Consider the following 16,129-nt stretch of genomic DNA (forward strand, 5'->3'; position numbering starts at 1 on the left):
TGACAGGCTGGCACAAGCCCAGTGGCCCACTCAGTGGTATGTTGCCGACCTCTCCAGTGGGAATAGGCCCTGCCCCATGATGTTCAGAGAGAATCCCGCTAAGTACTCTCCGCAGTGCTCAGGATGTGGGAGATTCAATCTGAAAATCTTGCTAAAAAAAATTGGCAGGAGTTACTCCAGCTTTCACACGAACTGAGGGCTCAATTCAGGTTGAGAAATGAGAGTTTGTAGCTCTCACTTCAGCAATGTTTGTAACAATGAAGATAGCTCCAGTTTCCTTGTCTCTAATCCCATCTCAAATCTCTCCCATCCTTTCAGTGATTCTCTTTGGCACCCTCTCCATGGCTTTGAGATCCTTCCCACAGTTTATTGCAATGGATGTGTAACCAATGGTTTATGCAGATTTACTTAGTACTGTCCCTCAAACCTTGTGGTTAATCTGATCCACACACTAGCCATCCAGCTAACACCCCCTTTATCGCCACTTAGATCACCAGAGATCTCACATACCTTCATTCTTTGATTTCTTTTTCAAGATTCGTGTATCAAAAACACAATGACATTTAAAGATGTTTCAGTTAGTTTTTATTTCATAAATGGACACGTCACAGATATAATTAAAAAAAACAGACAAAACTTTTTTTATTTAAATCATTTCTCATGGCGAGCAAACTTGAATAAAACAGTTTACAAATTGGAAAGACAGGTACTGTAAGGTCTAGATTGCTACAACTCTACAAGGAGTATATACAAGACAACCAAAATCCATTTAAGATATATTTCCTATTAAAAATATTTACATGCTTCTTCAAAAGGTGAAATTTATCAGCACACGAGATACAAGTGTACGAGTAATCAGAATCCCAAGTTCCAATTTTCCATTTGGTCCCTGTTTCTGCGGTGAGGAACCCTTGTTTCACGAACATCGTTTTCAGAGGGACAAAATACTAAGACGCACATTGATGCCATTAAAATTTGTACAGATTTTAAAAACAATTTACAAAAAATTTTGTCAGAGGGCGAGATTCAAAGTGTGCTAATTTTACCGTACAAATCCATCGTGTTACGCCCTTGCACTGGTTAAACTTTGTGGACAAAAATAATGAATCCTGCGAGAACAGCTTGAGTACCCTCTAGTTCGATTGTCGGATACGATATTTGTCATTCAACTTTTCATTCCTAGATAGTCTCGGGGGGTCCGTTCTCCCTCCCTTCCTCTCGTCATGGTTCTAGTGGGACGCAATTCTATTCCCGCAGACTGACTATTTTTGCCTTACGCCACTGAGGTAGCTATAACAGCGGTGTAAATAAAAAGCACGGCAGTAAGTGTAGCCATTAATACTCAATAGGGCACGGTCCACAATTCTCAAGTCCCCCGTGACTACGATGGATTTCTTGCGCAAAATGAATTTTAAGTGGAAAAATGAAAGGTGTAAATGCGCCCTCCATTGTGACAAAATGAAAAGAGATATCGATTCATGGCCAGTGAGATCTCCCTGCCACAATACTGCCTGTCATTCACCCTCATGGGAAATGTGAAAGTAATGTGGGGCGTAAATATATCTGGGTTGATTTGTTGCCCCATGCTAGCCCGTACGCTGTTTCCATCCACTTTTTGACATTTGCCCATCAAATCGATGTCCGATAGTCTTCATCTTAAAACTTCAACCACTGCCATTCACGTCGCTCCCTGATTGTGACATTAAGAAGAAATATTGGGTTGAATTCTGCCCCCCTCCCACAGCCTCAGGATGGGAAGACCTCACTTCCACAAAGTGCCGAGCGAACTAAAGTCTACTTGTTAGTGTCACAAGTAGGCTTGCGTTAATACTGCAGTGAAGTTACTGTGAAAATTCCCTAGTCGCCACACTCTGGCGCTTGTTCGGGTACACTGAGGGAGAATTTAGCACAGACAATGCACTTAACCCAGCACATCTTGAGGGGCAACCTGATTGAGGTGCTCAGGATTATAAGGGGCATGGGCAGGATGGAAAGAGAGCAACTGTTCCCCCAAGTTGAAGGGTCAGTTACGAGGGGACGCAAGTTAAAAGTGAGGGGTAGGAGGTTTAGGGGGGAATTTGAGGAAAACCTTTTTTCCCCAGAAGGTGGTGACGGTCTGGACTGCGCTGTCTGGTGGAGGCGAGATGCCTCACATCCTTTAAAAATGATGAGTACCTGGCACGCCATAACATTCAAGGCGATGGGCCAAGTGCTGGCAAGTGAGTTTAGGTGGGCAGGTCAGGGCCTTTTATGTGTCAGTTCAGCCGCGATGGACCTTTTCCGCACTGTGGTATTCTGTGATTCTTTCAGACTGTGGGAGGAAACTGGAGCACCCGGAGGAAACTCACACAGACAATGGGGAGAGCGTGCAGACTCTGCACAGACAGTAACCCGAGCCAGGAATCGAACCCGGGTGCCTGGCGCTGTGAGGCAGCAGTGCTAACCTCTGTGCCACCGTGCCACCCCAACAATGAGAGGTGTACAAACACAAAGCTGTAGAAGCAGATGAGAGCAACTGGCAAGTGGCTGAGGGACTGTAGTGCTCGATTTCACTGAAATACTGAGCATTAAATAGCTCCATTTCTTCAACGATTTTAAACAAAAATGTTACAGTAATCTTGGAATATCTCCATAGCTTTCCAACCATTTGGGCAACATTTGCAATTTCCTGTTTGCAATTCTGACATCCAAACCCGAGCTGCCTGATATTCCAACTCCTTCCCACATTTTCCAATTATAAGATTTGAGAGCAGTTTAAAGATTACGAGGGCCCCAAATTCTAACTGTGGCGGAAACCACCATGGTCATCACAATTTCCCACTCGTCGCTTGACCGTACACTGACTCAAACACAACTCCCTCTTCACGTGACATTTTATTGAACTCCACACTGTGCTCCTTTCACTGCAACCCTCCGCTTAGAAATAGCTCCAACTGAACTCAACTTCACAGACATGGCGTACCGAAGGATTTTGAGGCTTTGTTGGAAGCAACCTGGAAAAGGGACTGTCGCTGCTGAGGAGAAAGGCAGCGGCAAATTGCAGGTCCTCTACATTTTCCCACCTCCTAAAGCATTTGAAAGCATTGAGTCTCGCCAGGGCACTGAGGTGGGTCGTGTAGCATCTGAAGAGTGATTTTAGAATCATAGAATCCTGACAGTACAGAAGGAGGCCATTCGGCCCACTGAGCCTGCACCGACAACAATCCCACCCAGGCCCTAATTCCCTCAACCCCGTATATTTATTGCGCCAATCCCCCTGACTCTATGGGTCAATTTAGTATGGCCAATCAACCTGACCCGCGCATCTTTCGACTGTGGGAGGAAAAAGTCAGAAGTTTATTTATTAGTCACACTGCAATGAAGTTACTGTGAAATTCCCCTAGTCGCCACACTCTGGCACCCGCTCAGATCAATGCACCCCAGCACATCTTTCAGACTGTGGGAGAAAAACCGGAGCACCCGGAGGAAACCCACACAGACAAGGAGAGAATGTGCCAACTCCGCTCGGTGACCCTGAGGGACCCTGGCACGGCGCTAACCATTGTGCCACCTTGCCACCCACATCACGTGCTGCCCACATCTTAACTGCCTGCTTATGACTGAGATTGTGAGCCAAGACATGGGCACAGGTTGAAGGCAAACTGTTCATCAAACTCACACTGTTCAGGATGCTCACCTGCCATGCCTACCCCTGCCCAAACTCCAGATGTACAGATTGAATCCAAGCTGCCAACATTCTGTACGATTTAGATACGTCCAAATTCCAACTTGTCAAAAGGAACTATAACAACGCAATGAACCTTCTTCTTTCAAGTTCGGGTTCTGGTGAGGTTTCCCACACCTGACCTTTTCTTGGCCGTGTCTCAAGTTAATCAAAGTGGGGGTTGTTAGCGTTAGTGGACGCAATGCTACCTTCGGCCAGAGTTCCCATTCACTCATCCGTTGTATTCAGACCCAAAGCTACAGCAACACATCAAGCACAGCACAAGCTAATCTCCATTAGCACTCCAGATATCACTGGGCGCTCACCAACTGAGCTTGGCAATGCAGCAACGACTAACGAGTCACACACCGTGGGGAACTGTGTTGACATTGCCCAGATTTACTCAACACAGTTAGAAAATGAGACTGAATTAAGTTGACTTGCATTTCTTGGCACAGTCTATGTGATATGCAAAATTAGAAATATCAACTATTTAGGAATGGTAAAGTAATGAAGATAGGATCAGAAAACTATTGTTTCAAAATGCTTTGTCTATTCCTACATCTGTTTTATTTAAATTCTGTGCAATGTAACCTGGGATCCAAAAATGTGCGGCTCAGGCGGATTGGCCATGCTAAATTGCTGCCTGGTGTCCCAGCAGAGATAGCGACGCAGTGGTATACAGTCGGGAGGGAGTTGCCCTGAGAGCCCTTAATATTGACTCTGGACCCCATGAAGTCTCATAGCTTTAGGTTACAATGGGCAAGAAAACAGTCCAAAAATGTGTAGGTTAGATGGATTGGCCATGATAAGTTGCCCCTTAAGTTCAGGAGGACTATCTAGGATAAATGCATGGGGTTGGGACCTGGGTAGGATTGTGGTTGGTGCAGACTCGATGGGCTGAATGGCCTCTTTCTGCACTGTAGGATTCCATGATTCTATGAAACTTCTTACTGGTTACCATCTACCATCTGTATGAAGTTTGCAGGTTCTCCCCGTGCCTGCGTGGGTTTCCTCCAGGTGCTCTGGTTTCCTCCCACACTGCAAAGATGTGCGGGTTAGGTGGATTGGCTGTGTTAAATTGCCCCTTTGTGTTCGGGAGACCAGCTAGGGTAAATGCATGGGGTTATGGGGATAGGGCCTGAGTGGGATTGTAGTCTATGCAGACTTGATGGGCCAAATGGCCTCCTTCTGCACGGTAGGGATTCTATGGTGGCGGCAATTCAAGCTTCTCAACATCCAGTCAGGGACAACACGGAGTAATTCTGTCTGGGTTTTGTGCCATATATCGAGAAGCTGATGTCGGGACCATTTCTGGGTCCTGACCCTGTGTGTTTAAGTGACGCTATCCCAGGTTTCATGGGAGGAGGCCAGTCTGTAAGCTGCCTCTGCATTCACTACCCAGTTAGGAATAGGGGTGGGTGCTGGGCTGCAGAGGTGATGGTATCTGGCAGCCTGTACTACGTCTGCATGGGGAATGAGTCGGGAAGACGAGGGAGGGGATGAGGAAGATGCTGGAATGATCTTCTTCATTCCCACACTCTCAGTGACAACCAAGAGACACAGTTGCAGGCAAACCCTAGCCCATCCCTAACTGCAGGCTTCCTACTGTCTTCCGATTATGTACCAGTCCCACCATGAGGAGGTCCTAGGTCTCTCTCGGAAAATTGGGATGGCGTGGCAAAATGCAGCCTAACTACCCAACCACTTCTACTAACTGGTTCACCTCTGATGCCAGGCGGGTATCCATCAGAGCTGCCCTGCTCCTGCCCACCCCAGTAAAAGGGCGTGGAGATGGGAACACACTGGGCAACTGGCCTGAGATGTTTCCCCAGCGGCTCACTGCCCCATCCCTGAACCCAACTCCAAGATGCTGGGATTAAAGCAAAATACTGCGGATGCTGGAATCTGAAACAGGAAATGCTGGAAAATCTCAGCTGGTCTGACAGCAACTGTGGGCAGAGAAAAGGGCCAACGTTTCAAGTCTGGATGACCCTTTGTCAGAGCTGCAGACAAAGGAAGTAGGACAAAGGGTCATTCTGATGTAAAACATTGGCTGGAATTTTCTGACTGTTTACACTGACAGGATTTTCCCACCCCGCTGCAGTGAACGGAGATTTGGCCTGTTGCTAAATTCTCCAACTTCGCTGCACGTGGTGTGAACAGGCGTTAAGGTCATGTCCACTGGTTCTGGTCTCTCCCCACAGATGCTGTGTGACCCCCCCCCACCCCGGGAATTCCCATCGTTATCTGTTTTTGTCTGAAATACTAGGATAACTTTGGCCTGTGAGTCTCTTCCGCTCCTGTGCCTTGTGGGTTAATGTGGAACACTGTTACAGCTGAATTTCCCATCAGGAGGAAAACAATCCCTTATTGTGACCAACACTCTGTCTAAACTGCGCGGCTGCACAGCGGGTCTGGAATGTACTGCGGGGAGCAACAAACCAGGCTGCACACAAACAAACAAACAAACTTGTGAGGCAGCATTCACTGTGACTCTTTCAAAATCTGTTCAAACACTGGACAGTAAGAAGTCTCACAACACCAGGTTAAAGTCCTGGATGACACTGGACAACAGACATCCGATGTGTGAAAATTGCTGGTTGCTCTGCCTGAATTAAATGAATTCTGTAATTTCTCATGAAGAGTGTATGAAGGAGGACTGAGGCGTACAACTTGCCCTCAGTGGGGGCATTAAGCAAGCAGTGTATTGCCACAGTGCCATTAGCTTAGAGTTGGAGATCTGTCAGTGTAGGTGAAAGAACATGAGGGGCATGGACAGGGTGGATAGGGAGCAGCTGTTCCCCGAAGTTGAAGGGTCAGTTACGACAGGACACAATTTAAAAGTGAAGGGTTGGGAGGTTTAGGAGGGATTCGAGGGAAAGCTTTTTTACTCAGAGGATGGTGACGGTCTGGAATGCGCTGCCTGGGAGGGTGATGAAGGTGGGATGCCTCACATCCTTTAAAAAGTATCTGGATGAGTATTGCCATGTCATAACATTCAAGGCTATGGGCCAAGTGTTGGTAAGTGGGATTAGGTGGGCAGGTCAGAGTATTTCATGTGGTGTTGGAGATGGGCTGAAGGGCCTCTTCTGCACTGTAGTATTCTGTGATGAGCGACTGATATCAGAGAAAGCCAACTACCAGAGGGAGCCTAGTTCTACCTGCAAGCTCCATTAGGTTTTACAGTTCAACATTCCATTGTAGGATATTAAAGTTGGTGCTCTCTAATGTTATAGCTGGTAGCAATTCCAGTGTGATATTTGAACAAAGTCAATCATGATTAACAGGGCAGTAGCCAAACAGAGTTTCTACAAGTCACTGCAGCATTTTATTAATCCCATAGCAGCTGCAAGCGGGTCAGGAAGTCAATACAATACACTGAATCAATACTATTCCCTACACTCCCTGTTACAGAATAGAGAGCGCGAGACCTTCAGTCATCAACACAAACAAATCTGTCTGACAATAAAGACAGCTTCAGCTGACAATAAAGACCATAAAATGTAATTGCTACATGAGGGAGAAATGCATCACAGAGAGGGAGCAGCCCATTCTTGAGACGAGTGAGAGTTCTCAATGTTCACTGGTCTCTCCCAGCACATAATCAACAAAATATCCAAGGAAAGAACAGTTCCCAAGTCCCAAGAAGTTCAAGACTAAAGGTCGGGGTTATTTGAAGAATATCCTAGCTGAAGCAATTGGATTGTCATAATTGCAGCTTTCCTTTGGAACATCTGAACCCTCACTTACGACCTATTTATAGACATTGTATACAAGTACAGGCATCAGTTGCTCCCTCCGTCCTATACCCAACCTCTCCCAGGATACACGACACCTGTGCAATGTGTTGTCCATCTTATTCAATTTGTTTATACATTCGGTAAAGAAAAATGATTCAAAAAAAAAGATATGGCTTCAGACAATGTAACGTCTCTCCAGTGCCAAGGATGAGCTCGTAGAGTTAAGATGAGGTAAAGTGGAATTCACAGGGGATTTGGGAAAAAAATGTTTCTACTCAAGAGGAATCTGGAATGCACTGCCTGGGGAGGCATTGGAGGCTGGAAACCCTACAGTTTTTAAGAAGTATTTCGATGAGCACTTGACTCATTGCAACATTCATGGATATGGGACAAGTGTAGAAAAATGGGATTAGTGTGGCTTTAGTGGTAGTTATTGTTGGTGCAGACTCGATGGGCAGAAGGGCCTTTTCAGTACGACTCTATGACACAAGTTTGGAACATAAACATTGGGATAGGCCATTAAGGTTGAATGTTTTCTGTGATATAAATTCTGTATGGTTGGGAATGAAATATCCAATTCATTCTCTCTGATTCCATGTTCAGTTAAGTCCAACGCCTGGATTGTCACCGTGGTTGATACATCAATGAACTCAGCCCAGATAGGGAACCACAATCACTCAGACTTATCTACCAAGTAGCAACAACAACCTAACACACATTCGCTTGCTCACTGACCAGTGGCCAGTGTGGACAGTGTCTGGGTGAGAGAGGGAGGTACGGCTGGAGGTAAGATGCTGAGATGTTGTGGATGGTGTTCATGGTATTTTACAGTCTGACCTTTCTCAGCTGCTCATTGGGAGCCGATAGTTATACACATATAAAATATGAACTTGTTTCTCAATGATGGTTTCTTGAATACATCATGTTTTGTTTTATTAACAGTGCAGCTGTAACTGGCAACATTGGAATAAGTAGTTGAGCTATCTCATGGAGGCTTAATGGCATTGTTTTTAAATCATTATAAAGGAAAAAAAAATCTAAAATTCACACTCTGTCCCGCATAATCTTTCAGAGAAAACCTCAGGAAGAACATTCAAGTGGGATTACGCTGATAGTCTTTATTCCGTGGCTCAATTTCTGGGTTGAATTCCAACATCTTATTTCAATCTCCTGTGACACGGTGCACAGGGAGCAAAGAGCATCTTCAGGTGAAAGGGGTTTCAAAGAACAGCAGATAGTTGGACCAGGGAGTGCCGTTGTGCCTCAGTCCACGTCCTGAAGCCACACATTCCATCTCATCGTTCATCCACCTTGAACCCCCCCCATTACAAATTCCTAGGAACAATTTGTTAGTGGCAGCTGCCACTGTAACTGTTACATCCTCCTGCCAATGCTGGTGGGGCTGTATTTCCGCTGACACGTGGGTGCAGTTACAATGTGAGAAGCTCACCTTACAAATGTGGACATAAGAATTTATGAGAGGAAGTGTATTAAAAGTGTTTTTCTTTAGCACTTGTAATAATCACTTGGTTGGTACTGGTGTTTTTACAGCTGAGTCCAGGTATACAGTCACAAGGCCCCATACTTTGAACTCATCAAGGATCCTGGGACATAAGAACATAAGAAGTAGGAGCAGGAGTAGGCCATCCAGCCCTTTGAGCCTGCCCCACCATTCAACAAGATCATGGCTGATCTGAAGTGGATCAGTTCCACTTTCCTGCTTTCTCCCCATAACCCTTAATTCCCTTCTCTATCAGAAATCTACCTACCCGTGACTTAAATATATTCAGCGAGGTAGCCTCCACCACTTCAATGGGCAGAGAATTCCAGAGATTCACCACTCTTTGAGTGAAGAAGTTCCTCCTCAACTCCGTTCTAAACTGCACCCCCCCCTTATTTTGAGGCTGTGCCCTCTAGTTTTACTACATGTGCTCCTGTTGTCCTGATATGAACAGTGGATGGATATAACTCCCCGCGGGTGCTCTGAGCTCCACAGGTTCAATCAAAGACTAATCCTGGCCATATTCCCGCAAAGTAAGATAATGATGGGAAAGGCGAGAGTGACAGCAAATTGTTTTCATTTTCTGAGAAAATTGGTTAGATCTTCAGCAGGTCCAGAGGCAGGAGAAGAAACCATCAACACTGGATCTTAAACCAAACAAAACATTCTGGAGCAGCTCGGCCAATATCATAAAGGTCAAAAGCAGAACAAATTTTCAAAAAGAAAACTGCTGACATTTCAAAGTGAAATGTTAACTTGACTTTGCTCTTTCCAGATGGTGACAATCAGGTTTCCGGCATTTTCTTTTGCATTCACATTTCCAAAGCGATGTCCTTTCATTTGTCAGCTCTCCTATCGCCTAAACCTGTGGACAATCTACTAGGTTCCCAACAGCTCAAATGCAATTCTTCCCACTTCACAGTCCGAGGGGCAGATTTTCCCAGTCGTAGCAGGCAGCAGGGAGTGCGGACCATGGGAAGGTCTGTTGACTTCGGGCAGGATTTTCCAGTTCTGGAACAAGTGTGGCCAGAAAACCCTGCCTCTACTCCTTAATGCATTGCTCAAACGCATAAGAATTTTTCTCTATCTCCAGCCTCCTTCCCCAGGAAGTGTGTCAATTAATGAGCAGGAAATTTGACCAACTGTGAAACTGGTTTACTGTAGTTTAGTTGGAACAAGTCACTAAACATGTCAAGTTTCATTGGCCAAAAATGCTTTGTTTTGACTAGTGAGCTTTGACTGATTGGTTGTTCTAACTTTGGGTGGGATTTTCCAGTCCCCAGGCTGGCGGGTATTGTCACCAGCGGGACAGGAAAATTTGGAGAACTGTTAAAGGTTACCATACTCACGCCAATGACTGCCCATATTGGGGTCAGGAGGTCCTGCCCTTTGACATTAGATACGCCTCGAGAAATAAGGACATATTTGGATGTTAAAAGGCTAACATGAACTCTTCAGCTTCAGAAGGTTTCAGCTCGCATAGAAACACCAACACTTTCCTGCAGTTCTCCCTGTGCACTCTGTCATTGTCCCACATGCTGTGTTTGCCTTCACTCTGTTCCCCAGCCCCAGCTAACCGGCACATTAGTCATCAAAGATGGAACCCAATACTTCTTCCACTCAACAAGTAGAGATGGTGATTAGGAGATGAGGCAATCCCTAAGCAGGAGCAAAGGGCTGATTAATATTTTGGCACTGCAATAGTTAACTGAAGGTTTATCGTGAAGATAGGGAAAGTGGCAGCGTACCATCTGATGATAATAATGTTCCTTCCTTGCACATGGTGGAGAGTGAAAGAGAGCAGAAGGTGGAGAGAGAAGAGAAAGAGGGAAAGGAAGAAGGGAAGGGAGGAAAAAGAAAAGGAACAAGAGAAAGTGATGAAAGAAATTCTGTCAATTCAGAAGAGCAACTAAGATGGAACGTAGAATAACAGAAGCACAATGGGAGGATCCTACCTCTGTTCACTCCCATCTTTTCCCAGTGTTTTCTTCCCATAGATTTTGTGGGAATAATTCCAATGAATGTTAACATCATCAGAGCATTCAGAGTTTTGTGCTCTGGATTCCAGCCTGGTTGTGGAGGCTAAGCTTAGCTTCTCTACTGTTGATTGTAGACGCTAGTTCCACAAAGCGCGTTCTCCCAAACTCGACTGAATCACAGGGAACAAGGTGTTAAAGATAGGAAAAACAAGTCTTCTTTTATTCAATCTGACACAAACTTATCAAAAATTCAGCAACATTAATTTAAGGATATGTTTCGTGACCTTCAAACCTCAGCTATGTCATGAGAATTTAATACTCTTTCATTTAGCTTTCATACAATTTCAGTACAGTAACTATAGACATCAGATATCGATTGTCTACTTCCAGAGAACAAACAAAAATCATTTGTGTGTGTATATATATATATATATATTTAGTATATAATATATATATGTTTTCAAGAATAGAGAATAACAGATAACATGGTACCAGAAATTGCTCAGAGAAGTTCTGAAGGTTGGAAAACAACCTTTTGACACCTCATTGAATCCAAGGCGAAATGTAACCATTCTAGATGAGCAAAATGGAATTAAAAAAGAACTATTTTTTTTGAATATGCCAGCCTTCAGCACCTCCCGGTCACTAGGACTATTCCCAATGCCCCGCACTATACAAGAATTCTATCGCAGTGTGGCAGTTGTCTAGAAGCAGCTGTGCTTTGCATTTTCTAGTCCCCTAATACAGACTTCTCCCAAAGTCTTGGGTTGGACAACAACAGGAAATTCAACAACACATGTGAAAAAGACCAGCATTAGGACATGGACTCTGCCTTTCAGCAGAAACTTTTCTCAGGTGACATTATTTGGGATCGTTATTCATTTTTTTTATTTTAAGAGAATGATCTGTTTACATGTCCAAGCAATGAGAGGCACTCTGGATTTGTTTATGCATAGAACTCCTCCTGTTTGTCAGGTTTTTGGTAAGCTATGCTCGCCTGCTTTGGCTCTTCCAGTGTGTAACTTCCTTCGTCCTTTTTCTTCATTCGATAGATCAACAGCATCACCAGGAAGGCAGCGAAGAGTGCTCCAACCACCCCTCCAACGACAACCGCTAGACAGGAGAAAACGGAGAGATGTTTATCACGCGAGTTTATCTCCCGCAGCAAGGGGAGTCAATGCACTCTTCATATGACAGGATGGTACAGAATTGGACTTGTCATATGCAGACAGAATTCCATAGAATCTCGACAGTGCAGAAGGAGGCTGTTTAGCCCACTGAGTCTGCAACATTTCTCTGAAAGAGCATCCCACCCAAGTCCTCCACTCTGCCCTGTAGCCATAGCCCTGCACATTTATCATGGCCAATCCATCTAACCCGCACATCTTTGAACTGTGGGAGGAAATCGGAGCACCCGGAGGAAATCCACACACATGGGGAGAACGTGCAAACTCCACACAGACAGTCACCCAAGGCCGGAATTGAACCCGGATCCCTGGAGTTGTGAGGCAGCAATGCTAACCACTGTGCTGCCGTACAGCTGTTTCCCTGGAGATGATTGGATAGAGGAATTAATGGTATTGATAAAAGTAAATAAGAAGAAACTGTATCTAGTGGCAGAAATATTGGAACCAGAGTCACAAATTTAAGGAGACGGGGAAAAACATGAGAAGTGACATGAGGATTACTTTTAATGCAATAAGCTATATTGATCTGAAATACAATTGCTGAAAGTGTGGTGGAAGCAGATTCAATGGTAACTTTCCAAAGGGAACTGGATGAATACTTGGAGGGGAAAAAAAATTACAGAGCTATGGGGAGTGAGAGTGGGTAGACAATTCTTTTGTTTTATGTTTTATTGAGCAGCATGGTGGCACAGTTGATAGCACGGCTGCCTCACAGCACCAGGGACCTGGGTTCAATTTCGGCCTTGGGTGACTATGTGAAGTTTGCACATTCTTCCCGTGTCTGCTTGGGTTTCCTCCGGGCATTCCTGTTACCTCCCACAGTCCAAAGATGTGTGGGTTGGCCATGCTAAATTGCCCCTTAGTGCCAGGGAATTCGCAGGGTAAGTACATTGGGTTATGGGGATAGGGCTTGGGTGGGATTATTGTCTGTGCAGGCTCAATGGGCTGAATGGCCTCCTTCTATTCTGTTCCATGTTTGCATGGGGATGGCGGGCCAGCATTTATTCCCATCCATAATTACCCTTGAGATGGCAATAATGAACCACCTTCTTCGAAATAGCTAAGGGGCAGGTGTGTTATGTCTCCATCTGTTCCCTTTGTTATGGTGTTAAGGGTGGCTCTTTACGCTTCTTTGTATAGTGCAGTAGGACTTTCAAGATCCATCTGAAAACAACCCCTGGATGGGCAAACAGGACCTTGGTTAAATCTCTCACCCAAGGACCAGTTCTGCTGACTGTGTAGCACTCCCTAAATACTGTACACGTACTTGGAAGTTGATTGCGATCTTGAAACTCATTTGGAGCTTGATGGGAATACACCAAACTGAGTCTCAAATATCGCACTTTGGGGTTCAAATAAATCTGGAATTGTAAGACTGACATTGCTTTTAGTTCTCTATTCAGCTGGAGGAAGGATATCAGAGACAAGATATCCTACAAGAAAATCATTGAACATCAATCAGTAAATTGTCGGACTTTGTACTTCCAGTACAATATGGAAGAGAAATTACATGTTGCACTTTTTCCTTAAATAAAGGTTCATTCTCTGAGGAGCAATGTTCCTGTTTTCTGATGCACTCTGCCCAGTACATCAATACAAAGGAAACATGAGACCACATCTGCTTTACTTCTTTCAGTAAAAGCCGAGGTCTGCCACAGCATTTAGCAGCAGGTAAGTCTGCCGATAGAAAGAGCAGACGAAAGAGTACATTCATAACACAGAGACATAAGTCACTGAGGCTCAGGGGGCTATTTGGCCCATCAACATCCATGCTGGCTCTCTGTGGAGAAATCCAGTTAGTTCTGTTTCCCTGTAGCCCTGCAAGTTTATTTTGCCCAGGTGCCCATCCAATTTCCTATTGGAATCATTCATTGTCTCCACTTCTACCCCCCTCATAGGCAGCAAGTCATTCCCACTCACTGTGTTAAAAAAATGTTCTTCTGTGCACCCTCCACGCCCCCTTCATAAATCTTTCCCAAAACCTTACATCTGTTTCCCCTGGTTCCTGTACCATCAGCTGATGGGAACAACTTTATCCATCTTAAATCCCTTATAATCTTGTTAACCTCGCTCACATCTCCCCTTAACCTCTCTGCTCCAAGGGAAACAGTCCAGGCTAATCATGTAGCTAATATCCCTTATCATAGGATCATAAATCATTGTGGGTGGCATGATGGCACTATGGTTGGTACTGCAGTCTCGCAGCGCCAGGGACCTGGGTTTGATTCCTGGCTTGGGTCACTGTCTGTGTAGAGTCTGCATGTTCTCCCCGTGTCTGCGTGGATTTCCTCTGGGTGCTCCAGTTTCCTCCCACAGTCCCAATGATGTGCGGGTTAGGTTGATTGGCCATGGAAAATTGTCCCTTAGTGTCAGGGGGACTAGCTAGGGTAAATGTGTGATGTTACAGGAATAGGGTCTGGGTGGGATTGTACAGACTTGATGGGCCGAATGGCCTCCTTCTGTACTGCAGGGATTCTGTGATTCCTCAAAACCCACCTCCTTGAACAAGCCACCCATCCGAATGCATGCTTGTTTTGGTAAGCTGCATTGTAACGTCCTGTGAAACAGCACTTGCCAGAATGGTCTGTGTCTTTGACATTTATCATAGAATCCTACAGTGCAGAAGGAGGCCACTCGGCCCATCGAGTCTGCACCAGCTACAATTTGTTCTCTAGTTTAGGTTAGAGGGTCATTAGATTCGTTCCAGTGGTCGGCGCAACATCGAGGGCTGGAGGGCCTGTACTGCGCTGTAATGTTCTAATCCACCTAATCCGCATATCTTTGGACTGTGGGAGGAAACCGGAGTACCCGGAGGAAACCCACGCAGACATGGGGAGAATGTGCAAGCTCCACACAGACAGTGACCCAAGCTGGGAATCGAACCCAGGTCCCTGGGGCTGTGAGGCAGCGGTGCTAACCACTGTACCACCATGCCAGCATTCTTGATGCCAGCCAAGAATGTCTACAGAGAAGCCCCAATGGTGTATCGCTGGCTGCTCAGTGTAATCGGTGCAGCAAGGACTAATAAAAGAACCAGCTTACCTACTAAGACCTCTTTTCTCTCCAGTATGTTTTTCTGGGGTAACTGCGCAGCTGAAGATGAGCTCCCCGCCTCTATTGCATTGTCTATTACATCAGGAAGGCCGTTCTTCCCACTGCCCCGTCCGGTTGGTTGCGTGACGGCAGCAAACACCTCGTTGTTAGTCCCTGGATTTATCACCTCCCCTTCCTCGGTGATCTCAAAGTCTCCACTCGGCACCCCGGCAGCAGGGACCTCCACCTCGTTGTTGATGGTCACCTCTTTGACCGTTTCTCCGGAGTCAGTTTTCTGCGTGTGCTAATATGAAAAAAAGGGAAAATGACTGGAATTTTCCTTAAAATGAAGATGCTGCAGAAATGATGGTAACAACAAAGGGCCTGAAGAAACAAGATCTTTGATTTTTCATCCCAACTTTCCAGAGTGCACACTGCTTCATCCTGAGACAGGAATTTTCATCACATTCTCCAGGTGGAAACCTCGGGATTAGGTGGAATGTGGAATTTGATTTGATTTGATTTATTATTGTCACATGTATTAGCATACAGTGAAAAGTATTGTTTCTCTCAAGCAATATACAGATAAAGCATACCATTCATAGAATCCTACAATGCAGAAGGAGGCCATTCGGCCCATCAAGTCTGCACTGACCACAATCCCACCCAAGTCTTATCCATATAACCCCATGCATTTATCCTAGCTTGCCCCCTTGACACTAAGGGGCAAGTTTAGCATGGTCAATTCACCTAACCCACACATCTTTGACAGTGGGAGTAAATCAGAGCACCTGGAGGAAACCCACGCAGACACGGGGAGAATGTACAAACTCCACACAGACAGTCACCCAAGCCGGGAATCAAATCCTGGTTGCTGGTGCTGTAAAGCAGCAGTGCTAACCACTGTGCTGCCGTGCTTTCATTGAGAAGGAAAGGAGAGAGTGCAGAGTGTAATGTTACAGTCATAGCAAGGGTGTAGAGAA

At 45.3% G+C, this 16,129-nt stretch overlaps 1 protein-coding gene across 1 annotated transcript in view; it reads right to left on the reverse strand.

Annotated features, from left to right (window-relative positions):
• Positions 1 to 578: 578 nt before the first annotated feature.
• The window catches only part of LOC145357742 (uncharacterized), a 245,807-nt gene continuing 230,256 nt past the window's right edge, over positions 579 to 16,129 (reverse strand). The window contains exons 4-5 of the mRNA XM_080211187.1: positions 15,156 to 15,450; positions 579 to 12,039 (exon numbers count right to left, since the gene is read on the reverse strand). Coding sequence (XP_080067313.1) covers positions 11,873 to 12,039; positions 15,156 to 15,450 — 462 coding nt within the window. The 3' untranslated portion in view covers positions 579 to 11,872. The remainder of the gene's footprint in view (positions 12,040 to 15,155; positions 15,451 to 16,129) is intronic.

The sequence above is a fragment of the Carcharhinus amblyrhynchos genome, chromosome 24 (genome assembly GCF_965287045.1).
Source record: "Carcharhinus amblyrhynchos chromosome 24, sCarAmb.v2.hapA, whole genome shotgun sequence".
NCBI lineage: Eukaryota > Metazoa > Chordata > Chondrichthyes > Carcharhiniformes > Carcharhinidae > Carcharhinus > Carcharhinus amblyrhynchos.